At 35.9% G+C, this 27,962-nt stretch overlaps 1 protein-coding gene across 1 annotated transcript; it reads right to left on the bottom strand.

The window, feature by feature from the left end:
* Window positions 1-30: 30 nt before the first annotated feature.
* Window positions 31-27,903, bottom strand: ttc21b (tetratricopeptide repeat domain 21B). The gene is made up of 29 exons (XM_084421700.1): window positions 27,697-27,903; window positions 26,358-26,487; window positions 24,269-24,379; window positions 23,982-24,148; window positions 23,099-23,215; window positions 22,516-22,673; window positions 21,290-21,374; window positions 17,679-17,777; window positions 17,106-17,298; window positions 14,802-14,899; window positions 14,105-14,305; window positions 13,742-13,871; window positions 12,510-12,667; window positions 12,175-12,399; window positions 11,147-11,385; window positions 9,990-10,062; window positions 9,332-9,442; window positions 9,056-9,194; window positions 8,411-8,517; window positions 7,713-7,901; window positions 6,613-6,723; window positions 6,172-6,253; window positions 5,875-6,025; window positions 4,745-4,906; window positions 3,290-3,485; window positions 1,892-2,116; window positions 1,202-1,322; window positions 1,057-1,124; window positions 31-734 (listed from the first exon to the last, which is right to left on the bottom strand). The coding sequence occupies exons 1-29, from the start codon at window positions 27,727-27,729 to the stop codon at window positions 657-659; spliced, it is 3,957 nt and encodes a 1,318-aa protein (XP_084277826.1). The 5' UTR covers window positions 27,730-27,903; the 3' UTR covers window positions 31-656.
* Window positions 27,904-27,962: the final 59 nt, after the last annotated feature.

Here is a 27,962-nt window from a genome sequence, read left to right as displayed (position 1 = left end):
TTGAAGAGAGAAGAGATTTACTGACTCTTTGATCGGCCCAATACAAAGCCATACATCGTCACTTTATTTAAAATGGTTTTAAGTGTTTATCGTTGCATACTGCATACTGTTTTAAACCATGAGTAGACATTATACAGCATACTGTGTGAGGGAAGCAGTATGCTAGTATTCCATTTAAAACACTGCCAAACAGTAGTATGCTACATTGTTGTCGCATGACCTCTCTGTGGCATAAGATTGGCATGCAATTATCATCTTGGAAATAAAAACAGTTGCATTTTTTATTCAATTTTAGGCAAAAATATTGTAACATTTGCCAGTCTGATCAAAGATTAAAAAAAAGACACATTGCAAATGCAAGGTCAAGCACATTGCATTATGGGATACAGTACTCTGTGCACTGGGTTCTGTTGTAACTGCACATTTTGGCAAACCAGATATTGCATACAGAAAGTGGCAGCTGTAGCCTGACGTTAGTGTTTTGAAATGTTTATTTATTTGTGTGTACATAATGAAAAATATTGCATCATTATCAATGCTTGTCTTAATGCTCAATTAACACTGGATGTAGTCATATCAAAACATTTCTTGTAAAGTGCATGTATATTAAATTACAGATGAAATCAGGATTGAGCAACAGCACACCGCTCAATCTGTCATGATCTTAAAGCCACTCTTGCTTTGTCCAAGATGTCCTTTCTGATCCGTGGATAGTTGGGATGTGCGTCCAAAACCTGAGGGTGTGAGACATTCAGACAAACACAAGAAAGAAAGAAGATGCAACAGGCTTTATCATATTTGCATATGAATCACAACAGTAGCTGTTGCAGCAGCCTTGGTACTTTTCCCATTCAATTTCTCCATAGACATTTTAATAAAAAGTTCAAAACCATGAACCAAATCAAAATGCTCTGAAGTTATTCATAATATTTCAAGATTCAAAGCAAAAATATATTTAAAAAAATCCCTCAAAAACTTTGTAAACATGGCAAAAATTCGCACAAATTAGAGGGAGTCTGTCTGTGATCTATGATGCCAGAATTATTGCGTACTCACTTTATGACACACATCTATAGCATCCACGTGTCTTTTGGCCTTCAGGTAATTGAACGCAAGCTTGTAGCCTGGTAAACAAACAGGAGGCTGATGTCAATGAGGGATGCGCACACACACACACACACGGGAGGTGCTTTAATCTTACCTATAGTGGGGTTGGTTTGATTACTGTACTTCCAGGCCAATTCATAATTCATGGCAGCATCTCTGAACGACTGCTCCTTCTCCATAATGTAACCCATGTACTCGTACGCCTTGCAGCAGGACTATTGTAAAACAGGATATAACACCAGTCTGTTATTGGCAATCAGTGTTATTCATTATTTTGGATATTCTGTTATGTCAAATGAAGAGTTGTTGTGATGTTCAAGAGGTCCAGCACACTTTTGTTTTTTGGCCATCAGTTTAAAAACAAACACTGAAAATGTATCAAAATTAAGTGAGTTCATGCTTATAAAAGAAACAAATATTTTGAAGTGGGGTGAGAAAAATTAAAACTGAATTCATAGCTTATTTTTCTTATCCTATTGGCAGATATTTTTTCTTGTTTTCAGCAAAAACTCACCTAATTTTGATTATTTTTCAGAAAATAAGACTTGATGTCTTACGTCATGTAGCATCTCAAATAAATGTGTCTTGATTTAAGAATGTTTAGATATTTATACTGGTAGACAAGACAAAAAAACTGGATTTATTTCACTGGATCATCTAAAAAGAGTAATTTTTTACCACGTTTTGATTTAAATGTTCTAATCTTTTATTATTTTTCAGTTGAATTTCCGGTAAAAAAATGTATATACTATGACTGTGATAAAAATATAAAATAATCCGGCACCTTGTTATGGCGTAGGCACCTCTTCAGTAGCTCTCCAGCCATGTCATATTTTCCCGACTGGATGTAGATGTCGGCCAGGAGTAGCCAGCTCTTTTCAAACTCATCCGCATCAATGATGTTCCAGTTCATCTTGGCAATGCGTTTGAGCTGATTCCGGGCTCGAGGGGTTTGCTTCAGGATCATGTAGGCAGTGGCCATGGCCAGCAGCGCAGGAACATGATCTTTCTGCACAGAACAAACACATTTCCTGGGGTAGGTGAGTGAATGAAGGAAAAGGATTCACCTTACAGGTGAAACTCGAAAAATTTGAATATCGTGCAAAAGTTCATGTATTTCAGTAATTCAAATTAAAAGGTGAAACTAATATATTTAGTATATATATAACTATATACATATGCATGATTATACTTTTCAGAGGGCTGACATTACTGTATTTAAAATCCTTTTTTTTACTGATTTCATGTAATATTCTTATTTTCTGAGATTTTGAATTTGGGGTTTTCATAAACTGTAAGCCATAATCATCAAAATTATAGCTTTTGCACGATATTCAATTTTTTCGAGTTCTGTGACTATAAACATTTCTTAGGGGTCATTCACACAGAACACTTTTGCACTGAAAAGCACAAGTGGAAAATTCAAAAGAACAGCATTTGCTGTATTTGAAATAGACATATTGTATCTTTACTGTGACTTTTGGTCAATTAATGCTTCCTTGCTAAATATAAGTTCTGAACGTTAGACAGTTCGTACAGATGCTGTAAAATGACTTTCAAGGACTTTTCAAGCACTACTTTCTTGGTTTTCAAGGACTGAGATCTCACTTATCAAACAATATCTTTATAATATTTTAAATTCTTAAAAAAGGTAAATAGATAGGCTAAATAAAAATAATCTAATAATGCAAAAATGGTACAAATAATAAAGTGCAGCACATGCAATGACTGTGGAAACTTTAATCACTGAAAGGGTACTATGACAAAGATATGGCTTTCCTTATTCAAACTGATTTATTTCCATGAATGTATGATTGAGCTGAAGAATGAAAGCTGTAACATATACTTGGATATTTATATGAGCAATATCACACTCATAGCCATGTAAAATGGATCTATATCTGTATTAGACGGGCTTGTTTATTGTTTTATCAATAAAATTAAACACAAATTTTACTGTATTTCAATAATTCAAGCACTTTTCAAGTACCTTTTCTTAAATATGGCTGATTTCAAGGGTTTTCCAGGACTTATATTTCGAAAAGTAAAATTCAAGTACTTCAAGCACTTTAAGCCCCTTGTTCAAACCACTTAGTGTAAGTTTGCCTTGAAGGTGCGATTCATGCTGTGCTTGTGTGGGTGTGTGTGTGTATTCAACATCCGTCACGTGATGCCCACACACCTCACTGTTTGCGGTCTCGATGAAGACGTTGAGAGCTCTTTCCACGTTGGCTTTCTGCTTGGTGGCCAGATAGCAGTAGTTCTCCAGGATGCGCAGCTGAACGTGTCCCGCTGGGGTTTGTGGCTTCAGCTCCTTTAAGAGCTTCTCCGCTGTTCTCACGGCCAGCTGCTCGGACTCCTGCTTCTCTGTGGAGTTCCTGAACTCGAACAAATGAAATGCATCATTAGTGAGACTGAATAAAACTCGATAACAGCTTATGCAGAATAAAAGATATATTGGTGAAGTGAAGATGGTCTGAGGCACCTGGTATTAAGATCACCGTTTTCACTTGGCAGGAACATGCATCTCAAATGCATCTCCTGTGACACTTGTGGACGTTTCGAGTGGAATACTCATTGTTATTTTATTTAAGCAGCTGTTTTAAACGGGTAATTCACCGCTGGGAAAGTGGGCTTTCAATAAAACGTGTCTGCCTATGCTATAGAAAGGCAAAAAAAAAAAAAAAAATTTTTAAATCAGTGCTACCTGACTAGACAAAATATAACACTGGGCTATATTCTTTTTGTAAAATAGGTAGGAAAACCCATAATGCATAGTCCTGTTGCCTTCCAAGGCCCCCAGTCTGATTCTATTGGATAGGCTTGAGTCAAATAGTGCCTTGCTTGAGTAGGAAACACTTCTTGGCAAACGTGTAGTCATAATGGTGTCAATTTGTACACTTTAACTAATCTCTGTAACTGCATGTTGCCATATAAGGAAATGTAGTGATGTTAAACGTGACAATTTTCCAAATTTGAGATCAGTGGTGTTTTTTTTTTAATATATATACTGTATATATCTATCTATCTATCTATATCTATATATATATCTATATATATCTATTTCTATATCTATATCTATATATAAAACTGGCAAAGCTTTAAACTCTTGTTTTAGAGCAATGAATGATTGACAGATAAGTAGGTGGTTTTTCCTTGCTGTCGAGAACGCATTGAGACAGACTAGTGCTTTCAATACAAATGCAATGAAGTCAAAATTATATAGGCATATTTAAAACATATATTAATAACAATAATAAATAAAAACACAATTACTAAAACTTTAAAATTGAAAATATAAATGATTAATAAATAAACTAATAAAAACAATAACAGTATAATAATTATACTAATAACACTGCTGCCTAAAAATGTAGCTTGACGGACCCCATTTACCTGTATTTAGCACTGACAACTTGTGATTAACAGCTGTTAACAGTGTAAACAGATTCTGAGTCAGTGATGTCAAGTCCGCAGATTTCCCATGGAATTAGACTATCAACCCCGGGTTCATTTTTTCTGCGAGTTGATTTGGACTGAGATCCAGTCGTAACTAAGATGGACCAAAGTGAGATCTGAGCCCACTTTCACAAGCTAAAGAGTGTGTATATAAAAACTCAATAAATGTTGGACCCACCCCATGTCTCCGTCCAGGTTCTCGAACACCTCTCCTCCAATGGTCTCATTGTCAGGGTTGAGGCAAATCTCAATCATGTTGTACACTGCATTCTGGCCCCAGTCGTTGTCCTTCCGGGCTTTGTTAAAGTGACGCAACCCATCGTTCGGTTCACCGGTGTACCTTTAAGAAGCAGATCAATATTCATGTCCATATCAAAAAAAAAAAAAAAAAAGAGAATTAGGGTGAATTCAGGTTGATTGGGAAACTTTTGCCATTGTAAATCTGTCCAAATCAACCTGAATTCATTTGGCTTGATGAACAATAGTGGATAAAAAGAACATAATTCTTGTTGTGTTTAATTCAGCAACCAAAAGCTAAGGTTGCTGTAATAAACGTATCAAAGGTGTATGACTAATAAGAATCAGGTAATCCAGAGAAATAATTCCCAAATGTTTTTGTCAGTAACACTGTGAAATATTATTACATCTGAATAATACTTTCGTGGAAACCATTCTTTGATGAATAGAAAAATCAAAAGAATAGCATTTATTTCAAATAGAAATCTTTTGTAACATTAACAATAAACATTTTTGATTAATTTAACCATCATGTTGTGTTCAGGTCATTTTGGCATTTCCTGAACATGTTAGTTAATGTTATTGCACTGGATTAAAACTTACTGACTTTGCTCACACGGTATAATTACGTCCCAAATTGTTTTACTTCCCAAACTTTTCCACCTTGTTACAGGGTTTTCAAAACGGCATTAGGGTTAAATGCATATTTTCTGAATAAAAGTATTAATTTCTTAAAAGAATTGACCACAACTGACCCCAGACTTTTGAACAGTATAAAACACTGTCTCCTTTGCCAAAAAATGTACTTACCCCTGAGATTTTAAGTTAATATTTCAATAATTTAACAACACATGTTCATGGTTCTCTGATGTCATTTAATGGTCACATGACATGTAGGTAAGCAAAATGTGTTTTATTTTAATTATTTATTTAATTTCACTTTACAATTTCATGTTTTCATTTATTAGTTCATCAACTCATGAACCCCTTCGTGAACCCCAGTTTGTGGGGTTCACAACACATCATAAAGTGTTACCCCGGGCCCTCTGTTTTCTTATTTTATAATCTTACCAAAGGTAGAGCCCTTTGCAGTAGTTGTATCCAGGCTCAAACTTGGCCCTCGATGAGTGTTTCTCTGCCATCTCGAGGAATCTGGGAACCTCCTCCAGTTTGCCGGCTCTCCGCAGCAGATCAATGAGGCGGGACAGCGTTGGGTAGTTGTCTGGGGGAAGAGAGCAAATGAGTTCATTAGAGCTTCCTGGTTTCTTGGGTTTCCTCTGCGGTTCTCATGAGTGTATGGAGGGAAAGCTGAGGGGCCGCTGCAAAAATGGCGCAACCGTTTGAAAACTCAGGAGATGAATGACACACCTGGTTTCTTCTCCAAGAGCTGCTGGAAGTGAAATACAGCCTGTTCATAGTCCTGCTTCCGGAACATGAGGTCTGCCATCATCTAACAACCAACACGGAGAAGACGCTATCATCAAATGCCAAAACTACCGAAACTATAAAAAAGTTTGAAAATGATAAAAGAGCTGTGGGAGAATATGACTGTTTTGGTATAAAAAAGGAAATGAACAAAACTGAACTTTAAAACAATTAACTTTTTTTTTTTGGTCTTATGGCATCTTTAGAGGCTGACTTGAAAAGTTTGTTTATTTATCATCAATTTCTCTATAGAGAAAACAAATAAGAATTTTCCCTCTGGAACTCTACACACTAAAGATGTTTATTCTGCCTCTGGATGCATCTGACTGGTCCACAGTGGTGAGGTTATGTATGAAAGAACGCTATCTGCTTAGGGAAACTGACCAGTGTGGCGGACTCGTTGACCGGATCGTTCTTCAGAATGGCACTGCACTGCTGTTGACAGGCCTCGACATCATCCAGGGTCAGATACAGCTGAGCCAACTCCAGCATCACCTGATTAAACACACAAACACGCACATTTACTCTCACAGCCGGTCAAGAGGGACACTGAAACGTGCTTTTGAACATAATCATTATATTCTAAGTTTCAAAAGTCTGTTTCGCATTTTTTTATGCAGTAATGCATGCATGAAAAAAAAAAAAAAAAAACACAACATAATTTATTAACTTGCACATTAAAAAGACAGAAAGAAAGAAAAACTGCAAAACCATGTACAGCGCAAGGCAAATGTCCTCGAGACATTCTGGGAATTCTCAGTCCATTATTCATTAACCATAAAACAGTGTGCTGCCAATTACACATTACCAGCCACATTTGACAGATGTTTCTCATGATCTCAAAAACATTTTAAATGGAAAAATTGGAAAAAAATTGTTTTGTAGACAAATATAAATTGTGCTAAAGTGGGATTAAAATTTTTATTATATTTTATTTATTTTCAAGTAAACTTAATTTAAAAAAAAATTATGTAATAACTACCCGTAATATAAATAATAAATAAACAGTAAATAAATAAATAACATTATTTGTAATATCATCTTGGTGTTTAATGTAGTTGATTAAAACAGAACTGAATTATCACCTTTCATTTGTAATTCCTTGGATTATCTAACAATATTATATCAAAAATAACTAAATTATATATTTTTATATATATATATATATATATATATATATATATATATATATATATATATATATATATATATATATATATATATACACACACACACACATATACATATTTGTTTTCTACATTACATGTTGCAAATACCAGGAGCGCTTTTTTAACATGGTCTATGTGGTGATTGATTGGTGATGGTTTGCAGTGCAAATGTAGGCCTGTGCCGTGTTCAAATGCAGCACCACACACACACACACACACACACACACACACACACTGACAGACGTCTCCAGGCTCTGCCGGACCCATCCAGCTGCAGAGGAACACACTGGACTCACTGATCCGGGCCACACTGACCTTGCTGTCACTTTCACAGTACACAAGCGCCTCTTTGTAAAACTTGACGGCCCGCTCGTAGCCGCGCTGGCTGCTGCAGTGTTTGGCGATTTCAGCACAGATCTCTGCGGCGAGCTGCTTCTGCGCGGGCACCGAGTCGGGCTGCTCCAGCTGAACGCGCTTCAGAACCTTCGCCTGCACATCTCTCGCCTGAGCACCAAGCACAATTTCACAAGTCAATCAATTGCTTTGGGCATGAAATTAAAGAAACACTTCACCTCGAAATTGAAATTCTGTCATTATTCACTCACCTTCCAAGACCTTTTGACAGAGTTACATAGTTGAAATGTACGTGAAACATGAAATAGTAAAGTGTTCTGATTGTAAATTGGTCTAGTGGATTTAAGGTGAGCTGTTGAAAGCTTTCAAAGCAGTGTGATTTTAGTATTTATCAATATTATTTTAATATTTTAAGTTTTTAGTAATTTTGTGATGTCCGTTTATCATTAGTTTTTCTTTTTCTTTTCTAACTTCTATATAGCTTTATTTTTATTTCAGTTTTAGTCATTTCAGTTCTTTAACTTAAACACATCTATTTCTTGGTGTTTCATCTAATATTTTTATTTTATTTCAGCTTTATTTACATTACCGAAAATGATTTGTAATAGTTTTAGTTAACAATAACAACACCGTTTCAGAGGAAGAGACATTCAACTCACTCTCTGCAGGGACAGCAACGCTTCGTCATTTTTATTGACTTTGCTCTGAACCTTGGCGAGAAGCACAAGATAACGACAGTCTTCGGTGAGTAACAACAGCTCATTCACTGAAAAACAAAGACAAAAAGACGGCATTGATCGCACATGAAAAAAAAAAGAGCAACTGCATTGTGCACTACGCAAGAATTGAATTATATTAAGCTGAACCACCTTCCAATCATCAATCAAAAGTGCACACCCATAGGAAACCTATGTGCACACCCATGACACACCCAAAGGACTTTTCTGACAATCCCAATTTCATTTGTCAGTTGTGTAACAGGTTGTTGAATACACACCCTCAAACAAATAATTCATCATTTCTAAGGCCTGAGAAATGCAGTAAATGTAGTCAAATATACAAGTAAAAATACCCAGCAGACATGCAAATTCCTTTTTATTGCTTGAACACACATTTCATTCCTGATCAGATATCTGTGTTTGATGACTGCCAAATCTAAACAAGCTAAAATCTCCTTTAATCTAAAACAGCACTTTTCGGTCATTTTGAGTTTAATGTGCTAATAAAAAAATTATTTTTCCCTCTTTTCCAGGGTACCTGAACTGAGATGTTGCCATTTTACAATAACTTGAGCTATTTCTCACCAGGATCATGTGTGAGAGCCTCTTGCAGGATTTTTTCACAGCGTTCATATTGCCTGAGCTTCATGAGCAGGTCGGCCAGGTCATAACGCAGGAAACTCTGCTGCCCGCTCTTCAGCGCAGCCTCGTAATAGTTCATTGCCTGGGAAGGGAAAGCTAGTTTTACTCTTATTGACAATCCCCTCCAAATAAGAGCCGTTTTTTGCATTTTAAATCAGAAATACTCCTCTCAAAATGAGCAGATGTGTAACGAGCTTCCATTTTGAAAACGTCACTTACCTTTACATAGTTGTGGGTCTTGACGAGTGCTTTCCCAATCTTACTGGCCACAGCTCCATCTTTGGGGTTTTTCTTTAAGGCCTGTTCATACACTTCAATAGCCAGCTCTGGCTGTCAACAGAAAACATTATTTTCAGACTCATGTCAATGTAATGACAAAAAGAAAAAAATATGCCTATATGAAAGTGAAGGACTCATCAGACATGACAATGTTTTGGTGAATCTCATTTAAAAAAAAAAACTATTTCATTTAAATATAACAGTATTCAATAAATTAATTAATTATATTAATTTGCTCAAATATTTTCATGATAATGAAATACATTTTCCTCCCATTCGCATTACTATAATGCTAAATAAAAAATGTTAAAAAAATTATGCAAAAAAAAAAGTCAAGTTATTTAGTATATATAATTTTTTTTAAAGTGTAAAAAACCGTAATGTTCCAAAAAAAAAAAAAAACAAGAGATGGAATTTCAATGACGGTTCCATTCTTTAGATAAGGATTCACTGTTTACACTGTGAAGTAAATATTTGTGTGGTGATAGAGGCAGACATCTTATAAAAAAAAAAGAAATACATATTTGAGCTTCTAAACAAAGATCTTCACTAACACACAAATGTCAACAAAAGAATCAACAACGAGAACCTCTCCCACCTCCTGAATGTTTATGTAGGCATCGCCGAGTAACAGGAAGGTGTGAGGGCTCGGCAATTTGTCCACCAAATCCCTGATGAGACAGAAACGTAAATGCGTAATGCAACAGTAATAAGACCAGCGTTTATGTATGTGAGTGTTTGATGATTGTTTGCACAGCTGTATCCGAGCTTGCTGTTGAAAACTGTCAACACATGTGAATAACATTCAAGAGCTGAAGGCCTCATTTTAGACACTATATAGACCTAAATAGAATACAGAGCATTAAAATGCAGGTTCAGTATTTCATTCAATTCTCTAAATCAAATATTAAAGATAAATACTAGTGCCTATTTTTAGGACCATGAAGATATTTGCAAAACCTCCCAAAATCTCATTTTATATATATAATATAAATATATATATATAATATATGTGCGTGTACTGTGTATAATTATTTTGTATATATAAATAAACACACATGCATGTATATATTTAAGAAATATTTGCATGAATATACTGTATATATATTTATACATAATTTATAGTATATATAAATCGAAATATTTTATATATAAATAACACATTTTTCTTAAATATACAGTACTGTGCAAAAGTCTTAGGCATGTTAATATCCCCCAAAAATGGTTTTAAGTCAGTTATTTATATCTTTTGCTGTAGTGTGTCAGTAGGAAATATCAGTTTACATTTCCAAACATTCTTTTTGCCATTATTTGTAATAATCCAGTGAGATTTGTGTATGCACAAGGAGTCTGACAACAGCCAGGATGATCTGATCTCACCATCAGAGAGTCCGTCTGTGATTACACGAAGAAACAGAAAAAACTGAGACAGACTAAATCCAGCAGAACTGCGGGAACGTCTCCAAGATGCTTGAAGAAACTGCCTAAGACTTTTGCACAGTACTGTATACATGCATATTCAAAATAATCATACACAGTACACACACATATATTATGTAAACACAAACTTTTATTTTGGATTCGATTAATCGCGAGTTCTGATGAATTAGCTATGTTCAAGAGATATTAGGGGAAAATGTGACCCTGGACATGATTCAATGATATTCACCTATATGCTGAGAAAAACATATTCTTGTAAGCTATAATACATGTAGTGAATATGAGGAGAACATGTGACAAATGTTCAGGCGTTACCTATAGCAGCTCACGTAAAGCCGTTTCTCTTTCCTGTGGTTCAGGTAGATGTCTGCCATTTTTTCTTTGGCCTGTACATAGTATGGCTGCTCTGGCGTGATGTTCCTGAGCATGCTCAGTGCCAGTTCAGTATCTCCTCGCATTAGCGCAAGGTCTGCATTGGCGATAGTGACCCGAAGCTCCTCTGGAGTGCCCGTAAACTCATTAATGGCATCTTGCATCACTTTAGCTGCCTCGTGCTGGAAGTCAAAACTACTTTTAATCCTCAAAACAAGGTACTAGTAAAGTAATATTTTTACTGACAAATGTACAGATGTACAAAAGACATCATTTGAAAAACACAATTTTTCTTCTGTAAACAGATGTAAAGTTCAATTCAGTTCAATTCATAATTATTTGTATAGCGCTTTTCACAACACAAATTGTTTCAAAGCAGCTTTACACAAAATGCATGTCTACATTACAATTTAGAGTGATCTTTTATAAGACGTGACTGTGTCCAAGTTATGTATTTCAGAAATGTTCATATACAAATCACACAGTTAGCTAATAATGTAATTATTTAAACAATGTATTCACTTTTAAGGCAGAAACAATGAGCTCATTAAAGCAATGAATACATGTTTGTTAAAGGCACACTATGCAGTTTCCGTTTTTCTCAAACAGCGCCCCCTAGAGTCACTGTGGAGTACTTGTATTTAGCATTACTGTTGTAAATACCACTCACGCAGAGCCATCCCTGCACTCTTCCGACCGCGCTTTCTTCGTTTTCTTCGTCGACTCTGCCATGATTCACGTCTGAAATGCGTGCTAGTGGCTTCATATGTTGTTGATTTATGTGAGGTCAAACTTGCATTGCTGGTTTTGCCAGCAGCGTCCCCCCCCTGCTTTGCCCTACTACGAGTTCGTTTACCATCAAAATGATTTCGAAGCGGTTATATTAAGGTACAAATCTTGCATAGTGTGCCTTTAACAAATGATTAGAATATATAGAAAAATTTTCCATTGGTGCAAAGTTGTCCACTAACCTGTTCTCCATTGAGCCACAGAGCCTCAGCTAGTTCCAGGAACACAGATACGCAGTCGGCCGCGTTGAGCTCAACTCTCTTACTCTGTCTTTTGGCTGAAGAGCCTGCTCTCTTCACAGCGCACAGACTCATGGCCATCTGCAACGTCTGAATGGCCTCCTGAAGCTGCCCCATCTTCCTCTGAGCCTGAGCCTTTATCAGGTGATACAGAGGATGCTCGCGGATCTAAGAAAAATAGACTACTTATTCAGTCCCATCAAATCCAATGATAAATTTAACCAGGTTTGACTCTGCACTAAGAGAGTCCAATGTGGCTGGCAGTGGTGATGTGTCACCTCAAAGTTGTGGCTGAGGCAGAGTTCCAGAGATTGGGAGGAGAGCTTGAAGTTGCCCTGCATGAGATGTATCTGAGCCATGAGGAGATGGGCATCAGCATGAGCCGGGTTCTGATCCAAACAATGTTGAAGGCTGCTGTGGGCCGCCTCCATATCTCCTGCAGGAGGACAACTCGGCTTAGCTGGATGATGACGACATCACTGTTTTCTGGACTCATTTCATAATTGATGTTACTGAACCGAAATGAATCAACACTGAACTGATTTCAGCTGAATAACGACCGTTTACTATTGTTGTTTTAGAGCTGCTTAACAGCAGAATTGAATTCTGTTTGCATCATTGAATCATTGAATTTTATTTTCCTGTTATTAATGTGAAGCTGCTTTGAAAAATGTATTGTATAATGTGCTATATAAATAAAGGTTACTTTATATACTAACATATGAAAAAAGCACACAAGGAAACAAATAATCATATTTTGCATGAAAAACAGTTATTAAGCTGATTTTTAGGACCATTTTTGCATTATAACATTATTATTTGCATGGCAAAAGTATTAAAACAATTTTTACAGTTTAGATTTTTTTTTTACTTCCCAAAATGACTGTAAGAGTTATTATTCAATTTAAATTAACCAGCAAGTAAAACAAATGATGGAAAAAACACTTTGCAATTTGCGTATATGATATTTTTTTTTTTTTATGATAATGATACTTTCAAGGAAATTATTTGCTTATTTGTCATGAAATAATAACGTCAAAATTACATAAAAAAAAAAAAAAAAACTTAAAGCTAATTTATTTTAGCTAGCTGCCAAAGCAAAATGTCTTATTTCCATTTAGTTTAACTTGTACTAAAATAACTAAAATTAAAACTGAAATAAAAAATTATAAAAATATATATACACATATTTAAAAAAACCAAAACAACTAATAACAATCAATTCTAAATAAAAAAAATATATATATATAATATTTTATTTTATTATATTATATTATATTATATTATATTATATTATATTATATTATATTATTTTTTTATTTAGAATTAATTGTTATTAGTTGTTTTGTATTGTTAATATCTGCCTGGAAGTGAAAAGCTTAAGAGATACACCCAATTAGATAATTAGATTCAATCCAACAATGTCATGACATTTGATTTCGGCTTGTAAAATAAAATAAAAACAATAAAATCCGACTTATCAGAAAATCTCAATCAGACATGCACACACCTGACTGAAATCGGACTTTGGCCATTAGAAAGCCGGCCTGCAGCAGACCAGGGACTACTTTCACCACTGTCTCCAGCACAGACGCGCAGTGCAGCAGCTGAGGTGAAGGAGGCTGACCTGGAGCTGGAGGCTGCAGAGAGAACAACATCAGCCAACAAACTACAACAGGAACAAATGAAGGCTATTCTGTCTGATCACTAGGGTGTTGCTATTGCCTTGCAAGGCAGTTATTTGAGTGTTCTGATTGGTTGACAGGCAATTAATAGAAATCTCAGGAGTGTTTGGTATTGCTTTGCAAGATAGTTGTCAAACAGCTACTAGAGTGTTCTGTTGGCTTGCTAGGCAGCGCATGGGAGGGAAGACCTTGGCAGGAGACAGTGCCAGGTATTCCTTGGCGATCTCGAGCAGGAAGTCGGGGTTGAGCTTCTCAAAGTACTCGACGCTGAGAGGCAGACCCTGCAGGGCGGAGAAATGTGTGTCCACTGTGTCGTTTAACAAGTTGGTCGCCTCGTCTGGGGGCCGCCGCTTTTTCACAGCCAACAGCGCTCGCAGATACAGCAACTCCTAACACACAAACACACATTAAACAAACCTTAAAATATCTACTTATCATGTGCTGTAATATGTCATGTGCTAAATAATCGGTTCACTAATGTCTTGTGCGGTTTAATTCCTCAGTTAAAGCTCAAAATAAAAGAGTATTTTTCTTTTTTACTCAATTCTGTTCCTCTACAAATACAACAGGGCAGCTGTTTTTTGCTAAGCAGATGTGCATTTGTGTAAATGTGTGCTAAACTGCCCGACAAGGGCCTCAGTTTGTGTAAACAGGCCCTGTTACGTACTTTGGATGACTTTAACGGGTAAACACAGCATAAGTGGATTAATAAACCAGGTCTCCGTTGAATATGAGTCAAAAGATAAACAGTCTACAAAAAAACACTTTTCTTTATCTCTCATTTCATTCTGTGAAAAGAATTCTGGAAAGAGTCTGTGCAACATTGTTCGAGAGCTCATGTTGATTTTTAAAGTAAGATAGTATGTCATGTAAATGCTCTCTCACCCCTGATTTGCCAATGGACTGCTGGATCTCGGTGAGGAACTCCAGCTGCTGTTCTGCATCCTCTAAGTGTCCCTCCATGAGCTGACACCTGATGATACCTGCACAAACAACAAACCAGAAACAATGCTCTTTTCTGCTATTTTAACGCTCTTTCTAAAAATATATATGTCAGGCATCCTAGACAGAGATGTTTTAGTATTATTTATATAATATTCAAGTATTTATTTATATTTTAAATTGGCTTTATTTTTATGTTTTCAGATTTCATTTTAATTGTAGTCATTTTGTTTTGTGCTTTTGTAAATTTTATTCGTTTTTGAATATTTCAATTTAGCTTTAATTTCTATTTCAGTTTTAGTAATTGTAGTACTTCAGACTAAATGAAATCAGCTATCTGATATTCATATTTATTTTATTTAAGATTTATTTCGATTGCTTAAAACAATCCTACACATTTTCCATACTTTTCCAGACTCAAATTTCTAAACCGTTCTTCTCAGACCACATTTAACATAAATAGTTCATACAGCATTATTTTCAGCATTACATTTGTTATATAGTACAGTCATCTAAAAATATTCTTATTTTCTCAGGTTTTTTTCATTGGTTTTCTCGAAGTGATGACATGCTTACAAAACTAAAACTATTCACATCGGTTTGATACTGTATTTGTGGTTTGATGTTGAAAGTACAGAAAAAGTACAGTCTGATTGAGATTGTTTGCTCCTTTATCTGTTGCTGGTTTGAGTGGCACACGTACATTCGATTAGTGAAGTTCAAAAGAGACTTGCTTATGGTAAAACACAAAGAACTTGCATAATGAAAATGTGTGCCTTGAATTTATTCAGTTGTGTTTAACAATCCCTAAAGGATCACTAAACTTTTGCCATGAAAACACTCTGCTTTTATGATAAATATATATTTTTTTTATTCTTAATTTTATATTTTAGAAAACTGAATAGGGTCAATAGTCTGGAAACAAATATTTTTCCATACCTATCCAGACCTGGGGCCTCATTTATAAACGTTGCGTACGCACAAAAGAAGGCGTACGCCGCTCTCTACGCAATAATTGGTATTTATAAAAAGCAAACTTGACGGGAAAATGTGCGGTCCTTCACGCAAACTCTGACCCAGGCGTACGCACAAAAACGGGTGAAATGAGAAATGGCGACACCGTCGGCAGATGGAAGAAACACGTGAAAGTGTGTGAAACTGTGTGAAACTGTAGACCATTGTGTAAAAGAAATGGCAATACTGCCTCTCATAAATAACATGAAGACTTCACAAAGCAAGTCTTACAATTAACAGCCTACACGAACACCCGTAAATGTAAAACAAACAAAATCAAACGAAGATTACAACAGAAATACAAATTAACACATATTTGCAAAAAGAAAAGAAATATGTTCTGCAATAATAGTGGCATGTTATGCAATTCATCCTCATAACACATCTGTAGCTTGTCAGATGCAATCAAATGGATGGTAATAAAATGCCATGATGCCATCACAATGCGTAATGATGCACAATGGCTGATCTTGGGCTCTTAGTTGAGTGAAGTTACGTTTCTTTACGTTTTCCTCTTTGTGTTTGCCATGATTTCGCAATCGATGAATATTAACTTGTGGGCGTTTCACGGACTATTTATGGGCAACTATGGGCGTGACATGAAGCCGCAAAAGCTGCGCTACATTTAGAATTGATTGTGATTTATTAAGGGAAAACTGCGTAGGATGTGCGTGCGCACGGTTTTATAAATCCGAATATTTCTGTGCGTACGCACGTCCTATGTTTCATCCGTACGCCACTTCTGATGCAAATCCTACGCAAAGTTTTATAAATGAGGCCCCTGGAAATGACTCCCAAACCCCATGCTTTTCCAAACTGCATAGAAGTTTTAGTTAACACTGATCTTAGATAATCCTCTGATTAAGTTATTAGAAGTTGAAACATTCTTTAATAGATGGTTTGATTTGAACCGCTTGCTTTAGTTACATGCATGTGCAAAGCATGTTCTGAAGGCGCAATGCGAATGCAGGATCTTGAGTGGCATTGCTTTTATGACATGATGGCAACAGCAATGATAAAAGATATTCCTACAACTCAACATTTAAAATCTGAATAAAAACTTCCATTTATACTTCATCAGTGTAAGTGTAGGCTGTTTACAATTGCCACTTTGTAAATTAATATAGAATATGCGAGTCACAGATGTGCATTTATTTAAAAAAATTATGACAACCCTGAATGTGACCCATGCACTTATTTTATTTTTCCTTATGGCTTTCAAACTGATCTCACCCATCAAAGCAGGGACGCTGCTCTCATCGAGAGTCATTGCTGTCTTGTACCATTTCATGGCCTCTTTCACCCTTCCCAGCAGAACCAGTTGGTAGCCCATCTCTGTGGCCAGCTCAGAGTCGCCCGAGGCCTGTGTAAACGCCCGCTCCACCATCCTGTGAGTGTGCTGAAGAATCTTCTCAGCTCTTCCACACTGCAGAGTGATCAAATATTCACAATATTACATCTACCTGCAGCATCACTTATTTTTGTCCTACAGGAACTTTTCACAAAATGCGTTATTTCCCATTGAATCCTATTGTGCATTGATTATTGTTTTACTTCTACACATGCCAGATGTCAGGAGGTCATTGTGAATCGTTTCATGTCTTTTCTCCTTAGATGTCCCTGTAATGTCATATATACTGTAGGAGTGAATCACATTTATATGAAGTTTATAAATAACAGCGTGTGGCAGAAGCCAGCTGGTGTGTGATTCAAAGGATTCTAACATTCAAGTGAAAATTAATCTTAAGTGGTGATGACTTTAATCTGTTTGTGCAGATGAGTGTCCTTGGAGGATCTGAGTTTTACCACTCGAGTGAACGCTAAAGACATCCTGTAGAAGAGCTCCGGATTGTTCAGTTCTTGAATGTCCAGATTACTGATCAGATTTGATAGTTGGTTTACAGACTGTAAAAAGAGAAAGAAAATTAATGAGAATCATAAAAAAAACACACAAAAAAAAAAACCACAACATGCACTACTGGGTAGGCAAGATGTTTGAATCTTACCGACCCACAAAGGCTACATTTATTTGATGAAAAATACAGTCAAATCAGTACTACTGTGAAATATTGTTACAATTTAAAATAACTGTTTTATGTTTGAATATATGTAATTTATTCCTGTGATGCAAAGCTGAATTTTCAGCATCATTACTCCAGTCTTCAGTGTCACATGATCCTTCAGAAATCATAATAATATGCTGAATTGTGCTGCTAAATATCATGTGAAATCCATGAAACATCATGTGTTTAGGATTTGTTGATGAATAGAAAGAACAGCATTTACTTGAAATAGAGGTTTTTTTACTTATAAATAGAGTTTTTTTTTTTTACTTGAAATATTATGTTTTTACAGTCACTTTTTAATTATTGCCTTCTTGTCGAATAAAAGTACTCATTTCTTTCTTCTTCTTTTTTTTTAATTTTTTTTATCTAACTGACCCAAAACATTTGAATGGCATAGTATATAATGTATTTCCTAATGCATAATCAAATTCACAAAATTTGGTTCACAAATGAAATGGTTCATACGGTATATACACAAATGTTGACTGATTTATCATTTACAAATTTAAATGTTAAATCTGCATTTGTAAAATCACACATTTGTGATCACCTTAATTTAAATCATACCTCGGTAAGTATCCGTCTCTGCTTTCCTCTTTCTCTTTCATTTTTCCCACCGCATTCAAGCAAAAAGCTACATTAAACACTTCACTAGTAGAAAGTTACAGGCCTGTCTCTCTCCTCCCATTCCTTGCAAAAACACTTGAACGAGTTGTTTTCGACCAGGTATCATCTTTCCTTTCACAGAACCAGCTGGACTATAACCAATCAGGTTTTACTCAACCGAGGCTGCTTTGCTGTCGGTTACGGAAGTTTTAATGGATTGCAAAAGCTGATTCCAAATCATCAGTTCTCTTTCTGCTAGATCTGCAGCTTTCGACACTGTTAATCATCAGGCGTCACTGCAACTCCACTTTGCTGGTTTGAAAATGACCTCACAGGTAGGTTGTACAAGGTTGCCTGGAGAGGGGAGGCATCCAAAACACATCACCTGGGGTCTCATTTATAAAACTGTACGTAGGAACCTTACTAAAAGTGTACGTGCGCCCGAAAGCCAAAAATGGCGTACGCAAAAAAATATTCAGACTTATAAAACCGTACGTACGCCAGAACCTGCACAGAATTCACTTTATAAATTCCAGTCAGCGGAAGATTGTGCGCACATGCGTCTCCACCCCGAAATAACCATATATGGAGCTTACAACGCCTAGTTTTACTATGCAGATCCTCATCTGCATATCATTTGCATATGATTATTCATCCACGTGATAACGTTTAACGGTACAAGACACATTACATTAATAAAAATCAAGTAGTTGCCTATTTCTTGCCTTGTTTTTGAATACATAAATCAAATAGTATAAAAACACATTTCAGAGAAAGTTTTTCTCAATCTTTTCCACTGGCCCGAATTGTATTTTTAATTGATTTATATTTTTAATGGAAACAGATAGGCCTCGGGCATTATTTGCACGAAATTATTTGCACATTATTTGCATTATTTGCTCAGACAATCTGGTATTATCATGATAAGCAATTATCTCTGTGGTTAAAACATTAAAACACAGCACGCCACAGGAAAAGTGTTCAAAAACATCGGATCCACAACAAATATTTCTATTGATTGAATATAAAAAAATGTTGTAACTTCTCAGTAATGATTTCATGTTTAAGTGTTAAACTCCATTAATTTGAATGGCATATTTAATCTAAATGTTTATATCAGAAGTAAAACATAGTTTAAATCATTATTTTATTTATTTAAACTGTTATTTGCGTCAGTTTCACTAAACGGCCCCAACGCGCTCGCTGGTGCGGACATTTAAGAAGGGATGGATATTTGCTTCAAGTGACAGGCTTGGTGAGTGAAATTATATTTTGTATCATCTTTCTGTATATGTCTTTAGATTTCTGTCTAAAAGTGACCAAAAAGACATTTAACTCCAGCTCACCATCGGTGTCGCCAAACTGCTCCATCTCCAAAACGTTCGTACGCATGGGTAAGAGTTTGCGTGCAGGTGCGCAAATTTTCCCGTCAAGTTTGTTTTTATAAATCACAACTTATGCGTCGGAGGTGGCGTACGCCTCTTTCAGGGCCTGTTTTGTGCGTACGCAACGGTTATAAATGAGGCCCCTGATCACCGGGGTACCTCAGGTTAGGTATCAGTTCTCGGACCTCTCCTCTTCTCCATATACACTACATCACTTGGACCCATTATACAGGCTCATGGTTTCTCCTACCATTGCTATGCTCATGACACACAGCTCTACTTTTCGTTTCAACCAGACGATCCCATGGTATCTGCACGGATCTCAGACTGCCTGGCGGACATCTCGGCATGGATGACAGAACATCACCTACAACTCATCCGAGCAAAGACAGAGTTTCTAGTCTTCCCAGAAACCCTGTCAGTACAGCACAACTTTATCATCCAGCTAGGTTCATCAACAAAAATCCCATCAAGTTCGGCCAAGAACCAGCTGACCTTCAAAGACCACAGCACGATCATGCAGGTTTGCACTGTACAACATCAGAAAGATCAGGCTCTCCTTAAAGGTGCTCTAAGTGATGTTTGGTGACGTCACCTCTTGTTGACGTTCGAAGTATTGTCAAACAAAACGGAGGCTAGCTCGCGTTCCTTCTCCTTTTCCCTCTTCTTTGCTATTTGTTCATCAGAACGTCGTCTCTTTGGTCGTGTGTCGGCCATATACAAAAAATTCGAGAGAATATAATTCTAACGCTAGTCGTTGTCGTTGTTTAGGACAACTCTCCTCTAGCTAACTTCCCTCTTCATGCTTCTCTCTCCTCCACTTCCCAGACCCCCCTTTATGTGCACGCGCACTAACCCCCCACCCCCAAATCATTCTGGTCGGTTATTGGCTGGAACACTGTTTGTTATGTTTCGTGGTCCAGGCTGGGCCAGTTTGTTTTTGTTGCCGTTTGTGGAGCCTGGGCTGTCTACAGAGACCGCGTTTTTTTACAGTGTGTTCAGGGGACAGGCAGCTAGCGGATAGTGAGGACATGTTTGCTATGTGACAAAAAAATGTTGCCCTTGTGCCCTTGTCATTTCTAGGCTGGACTACTGCAATGCTCTTCTGGCTGGATTTCCAACATGTGCAATAAAACCCCTATAAATGATCCCGAATGCAGCGGCTTGAGCGCGACTCTTCTGAGCAAAGCCACATTGAAATGTGATGACTAGAAAGGAGCAAAATTCAAAGCAATGCTCTCTTTTTATTTGCAATCCACTGAATAGGTATTTGTGAATCATACGGAGACTATAAGTCCATAATAAATGCCGTTTCTGGCATTTGATCTGTGTAAACACACGTATGTTAGTAATGTCATACCTCTGCAACGTCTCCTTCCCTGCAGAGAGAGTGCAGGGCCAGCATCCTCAGAGCCTCCAAGTTATTTTTATCTCGTTGGAGAAGCCTGGAAAATTGATGAAAGAATCAGGAAATTTGTGTAATGTGTAAAACAGATATTCTGAGACATGCATTCATGTCTTTATATAAAGCAAATTTGACTGAACATTTAGATTTTGAATATCCATAATAATCATTACTTTATTCTGAAATGAACACCACACATTGTTAAACATCTTTGAATGTTTATTTGAGGGAAACTCACATGCAGCATCTGCTTTATTCAGACTGATGTGCCTATCATCTGTTTTTATTGCAGGAGAAATCCATTATATTGTTTTCATGTTACAGAAAAAAACTTTTGACAGCCATTTTTGGCGTTAGAATTGTTAAGTGCAATTGATTTCTGTGAATCACTTCAAACTGTCAATTTCAATTAATAATTTCAAAGCAAATCAGTTTGTTTATGTCACTCAAAACAACTGGTGTGGAAGTTTTTGTGTGGGATTTTCATGTATTAAGATGTTTTAATAAAAATATACGTAGGTAAGTATAGCCGTTTATTACTACTTGTTATATTCATGCATGTGTATCTGTAAGTGGTATATCTGTATATTTCTTTATATTCATGCATTTAAATGAAATTGATTAAATATCATTCTTTCAATTCTTTCATTAATCTAGTGGAAAACATGCCTTGATTATTTTACTTCTTACATTAAATATTTAGATAAATCTTACATATTTATCTAAATGTAGATAAATTTGGCTATAATGACTGTTTAGTTTAAATATTTTTCACACAGAGGGACCATAATCACTCTTTTAAGCCATTTCAGAGCAAAAACATAAAGTAGCTTGACACAATCCAGCTCCACCTGAGAGAACTGGTTTTCACACAGACCCTTTGAGGTCTCGCCGTGGAGTTCATTCGTACAGCTCTTAGTGATCAGCCTTAAAGACCCTTTTATTCTGTCGCTCACTGGCTCTCATCCGACAGGGTAAGATAAACAATGATCCAGTCTCTCTGTACAGATCCGTGGAATCTCATCTAATTTCCATTCGCACTTGAATGCAGCTCACCTCTGAAAGTCTTTGAGAGCTTTTGGAGTGTATTTAAAAAGCATGAAGATCACCCGAACCATAAAAAAAAAAAAAAAAAACATGTAATAAGATGAAGATCTGCGACGTTATGAATGGAGTCTTACCTCTGAGCGGCATCAACAGTTTGTTCCCAGTCCTGTAGAGTCAACAGCAGCTTCATCTTCTTGACCAGGGCTGGTAGAAAGGACGGGTAACTCACAATCACCTGGTTAATGGTCTCTAAAGCACCAGAATAATTCTGACGAAATTCATAATATTGTACCTGACAGAAAAACACAATTAGAGCATTACAAAACAAAACCTTTTGCAAAAAATATTGCATTTGTTGTACTGCCTTTAATTTATGCACAATGTTTTTATTTTTATTTTTATTATTATTGTCATGAAAATAGTCACAATGTAAAAAAAATCCATTATTTTTCATAATGCATCATATAATTTCTTAGGTTTCTATTTTTATTTTGTGGTAAAATGAGAAAAGATTATGCTGAATGTTAACTTTTAATTGATTCTACATAGTATATAAAATGTATTTTAACATTAAAAAAAAATTACACACATCACCTTTAAGTTGTAAACCTTTTGAAAAAATGTAAATCAAAAAATGTGCACACACCTTATAAGTGAACATCTATCTGTCTATTTCTGTATGCTGAATTATTAAATGGTCATCAGAAATAGAGTTACCTTCCCCATCAGAGCAAAAATTTCACTTTTCTCCTTCAGGGCCTCGTCAAAGTATTTCCCAGACTTCTTAGCATCTTTATTCGATCGCAGATCAATCCAGCCTTTCAGAACAATTCCCTACAAAACAATGATCCCAATATTAAAAAAACAGCTAAATAAGTGACACTTTTTTTCTTTTTTTTATGTCTGAATAGTTTTTATTCATTTTTATTTCAGTTTTAGTTATTTTAGTTCATCAAGTTAAACTAAATAAAATTGCAGAATTAAAATATTTTTTTTATATTTTATTTTATTTTATGTCAGTTAACGTTCATTTTACTTCAAGTAACAAATATGTGACCCTGGACCACATTGGTAAATTTTCTTTTCCCATTGATGTGTGGTTTGTTAGGATATGACAATTTGGCCGAGATCCAACTATTAGAAAATCTGGAATCTGAGGGTGCAAAAAAAATCGAAACATTGAGAAAATCTCCTTTAAAGTTGTCCATTTATGTTCACGATTGTGCTGCATTCACTCACAAAAACAAATGTTTTATATATTTACGGTAGGAATTTTACAAAATATCTTCATGGAACATGATCTTTACTTAATATCCTTATGATTTTTGGCATAAAAGAAAAATCGATAATTTTGACCCATACAATGTATTGTTGGCTATTGCCACAAATAAACCCGTGCGACATGTGACTGGTTTTGTGGTCCAGGGGTTTAACTTAAAAAATAATTTAGTGTTTTATAATCACCATGACTGAATAGGCCAAATGGGCCAGACTTATGCCACGGACCACTATGATACTGGCAACTTGATCAGTCTTTTCCCATCACGAAAAGCTCTCCCTCAGCAGAAATCTATAGGGCAGATACATTAGAAAAGTTCACCTCTTTAGAGCCGTTGGAGATCTTGATCATTCTGTCCACATACTCTCTGGCTTTGTCGTTGCGGCCCAGAAGCCACAGTAGCATGCCAGCGTAATACAGAGCTTTAGGACTCGCCGTCTTCCTCTCCTCCTTCACCCTTCCATCCAACTCCTGGATGACATCCCGGTCTGCAGGCAAGTCAAGTTTTTGTCATTATTTATTCATTCTCATGTCTTTTCAACCCAGTATGCGAATATTTTCCCATGAAACACAAATGATTTTAAAGAAACAAGATGCAATAGACCTACCCGGGTTTGGTCTTTTCTTGTGGGCATAAACCATAGCCATGAGCACACAGAGAGAGACGTCTCCTCTCGCCTTCAGTTGCTCCAGCTCCTGAATAGCATCCAACACTTGATCTGCACACAGACGCAAAGGGTATTAGACCATTTCTCAAGACGTCAAATAAAGACGAACAGTGTTGGGGGTTACGTGATCAGATTACTTTTTCCAAGTAAGGCAACAAAATATCCGAGTTACCTTTCAAATAAGTAACACAAATTACTTTGCAAAGTACTCTCCTGTCCCCATGTGGAGAGAAATCAGGAGTAAAGGTGCAGAGGCGTTTGTGTGTGAACATGATGCTTATTATAGTTCTACACTAAATGTGAAATGCATTTACTCATCACACTCGCACAAAAACAGATTCAGTATTCCTCAAAATGAATAAAAACAGTGAAATGCACACTCTGAATATTATGCAAATCTCCAATAATTAAATATGTTAGATAACACAAATATACTTTATGTATTTAATCTCACTTTATTAAACAATGTCTTTGCTGCTGACCATCGATTATTTCATTCAACCATACAAATAAAAAACAAAATGACTTTAAAGTTGCTGAAGTAAGAGTCTGCGTCCGAGATCACATACCGGTACTCTCTTGAGTAGGTACTTATTTTGAATAAGTAATTACCTCACAACCGCTAATAATTATGTGCTATCTAGTATGAACGTGTGTAATATAAATGCAATCTGTATCTATCTATAAATTACAGAAACGTCTGTCTGTCTGTGTGTGTGTGTGTGTGTGTGTGTGTGTGTGTGTGTGTGTGTGTGTGTGTGTGTCTGTTAACCGCATATCTCTCGAACCGTTAGTCCGATGGATTTCAAACTCGACAGGTGTCTTGCCACGGGCATGAGTAAGTGCAGTGCCAAGTTTGATGTTGTTTGGATGAGAAATGCAAAAGATATCGTTAAATATATCATTTTTATAAGGTTGTGGTTTAAAAATAAACATTCTGACATTAGAGGGTTGTATCGGTCAAAGAAGCCCCGAGAAGGTTGTGGTTTAAAAATAAACATTCTGACATAAACACTCAGTCAGCTACACTGTTTACTTCAGAATATTATAGTTTGGTTCCAGAACGTGATAAATCCATTTTGATTAATTTGAGTAAAAATGTGTTTTCTTTACCAAGAAAGTGGCAAGATGAAAACCACTATTTTCTGTTTCAAACTTTCACATAGCATCTTTAGGTTATAATAACATAACAAATTCAAATCTTTTTTTCCCAAAAAATGCAATAATTTTCCCCAAAAAATGCAATAAATTCATGACACTTTTTTTTTTCAAAATGCAATTAATCCATTGAATCAATATAAAAGTTATTTTTTATCATATTAAAACTGTTGGAATCAGCCATCGCTAAGAAATATCTTCTGAACTTTTTTGACGGCGATCAGCTCACAAAAACTGATTTTGCACGGGCACTTTGCACTGCTCCCTGAATCGACACGCTTATTCATTTGTGGATGTTAAGTGAATCTGTAAGTCAGCTATGCTGTTTACTTCTGAATATTATATTTCATTCAGGTGCGCTTAATGTTATCGCTACTGTGTAATAGTAGCCTATGCTATTCACCAACTAAACATATCCTATTCAATGTGTTCACAGTCTCTTTCACGGGCATCATTTGTAGTAGCCTATTCACAAACTGTTTGCTCAAGCATAGCGTTTTCTCAGAGTTCACTTTGTGCTTTCTACCATTCACAAATAAAATTGTCTCTGAACTTTTGCTGTGTAATTGTAACAATGAGCACTCAAACACACCAAACCAACAATTACTAAAAACACACACAAAAACTGATTTTTCACGGGTATTTTGCACTAGTGTACTAAATTTGCCATGTTGCCCTTATAATATGACCAACCAGCGTCAGTTGTATTTTTGGCTTTTACATTTGCACCAGGCATTTACTTTCCATAAAAAAGTAACTAAGTAACGCAATTAGCTACTTTTTTAGGGAGTACAGCAATACTGTATTGCATACTTTTAAAAGTAACTTTCCCCATCACTGAAATAGATAGTAAACGGTGGGTTTTCCTCACCTTGCATGATCAGCCCATAAGCATGGAGGAATGTGAAGATTGGATCATGACTGAACTTCCGTTGAGCTTCACTGGAAACATCTACAACATGACTGGAGTATTTTTCCTGGCAGTAGTATAAGATCAAGGCCTGAAATTGGCAATAAATTCAGCAGGGTTAACTGAAAATATCAGCTTACTTTAATGCAAAGCTGAATCAATGACAATAAAACTGAATTTTGCTCAGCCCTACTAATGCATTACATCTTAATTATCCTAATATATCGACAAAGCATATATTATTAAACACAATTTTAAAGATAAAAATCAACTATCAGTTTATTAAAATATTACATATAATGCACACTGCAAACTTAATTATAAAGCATACTGTATTGTATTTTATAGGCTACATAATTTTCTAAGGCCTCTATTTTATTAACATGATCAAAACTTTGCTGAAAACCCCGTCGCATATAAACTACTACATGCTGTCTGTCATCTGATTGATAGTTTAACATGCTGATTTATACAAGTAAAAGCCTCTTAATATAATTGTAAAATCTTCCCTCTTCAGCTCGTGGTTCACGTGTATTTATCCAGTGAAATCTTTAACAAAAATTATAAAGTAAATGTAGGAATAACTTTTATATTGTTAATATTTCAAGATGAACAACTTAGGTTTACTTGATAATACATACATCTTTTCTTTTTCTTTTTTAAATCATTAAAATGTTAGTATCAAATATGATCCATCAGGCTTTTGAGGAACGTATATTTGTTCATCTCTCAATTATCAATGTAAAAGTATGAGTATCAATAGAGTATGTTTTGCCAACACGCTAAAAACTACAAAGCTTTGATAAATAAATAAAAAATGAAGCATTTTAATATCATCTTACTAAGACATGTTATTGGGTGATATAATCACAACTTATATTTATATGCATTTTACATAATGTAAGTAGCCTTTTATACTGTTATAAGATCTCATTGATTCATATTACCCAAGCAATCAGAATGTCATCTTACTTTTGGCCATATGAATAACACCTGCTCCCAATTTCATATTTTTGCTCAGTTTGGGAATAAAACTGAGGAGTTTTTTCCTTTTCGAGTATGAGCTCCATATTCTCTATCAAGATATGAGCCATAACAGACTGATGCATCAAATATGATGCAAAATGTGTTTTTGTTTTACTATTATTTCATATGTCAGGCTATTTTTCTCGTTTTCTAATCAAAATGTATGAAACAAAAGTGAGAATGTTGTTTTAATTGGTATTTAGTTCACCATCCCTTCTACAAGTATCTCTACAAAACTATTACGAGTGCTATGCGACCGTATTTCATGACTTACAAGCGTGCACTCCTCGTCATCAACACCCGCCATAGTGTCACACACTGCAGCTGTCAAAACAACCCTGGAAATATACAAGAGAGATGGGATTTTCCACAACGATACTCTCAGAGATTCTTTCTATCCCGTTCTTTTCTATCTCGCCATCTTTGCAGTGGAGGCATCATAGTAACCAAACAAACTCCGCTGTTTCCGCTTGGAAACCAGGAAGTGACGAGTAGCGTAATTCCTCTTATCCCCACAGGCGCCACACTCATCTCCTACGT

This window comes from Rutilus rutilus (genome assembly GCF_951802725.1).
Source record: "Rutilus rutilus genome assembly, chromosome: 10".
Classification (NCBI taxonomy): domain Eukaryota; kingdom Metazoa; phylum Chordata; class Actinopteri; order Cypriniformes; family Leuciscidae; genus Rutilus; species Rutilus rutilus.
Note: the sequence above shows the minus strand (reverse complement) of the source record. Positions and strands in the feature narration are given on the sequence as shown.

Excerpts from the sequence above, each read along its gene's own strand:
- ttc21b (XM_084421700.1), bottom strand. The coding sequence starts at position 27,729 with ATGGCGGGTGTTGATGACGAGGAGTGCACGCTT. Across the intron at positions 24,149-24,268 it reads CAAGAAAAGACCAAACCCGG|ACCGGGATGTCATCCAGGAG; the intron begins GTAGGTCTATTG and ends ACTTGCCTGCAG. Across the intron at positions 1,323-1,891 it reads GGTGCCTACGCCATAACAAG|TCCTGCTGCAAGGCGTACGA; the intron begins GTGCCGGATTAT and ends GTTTTACAATAG.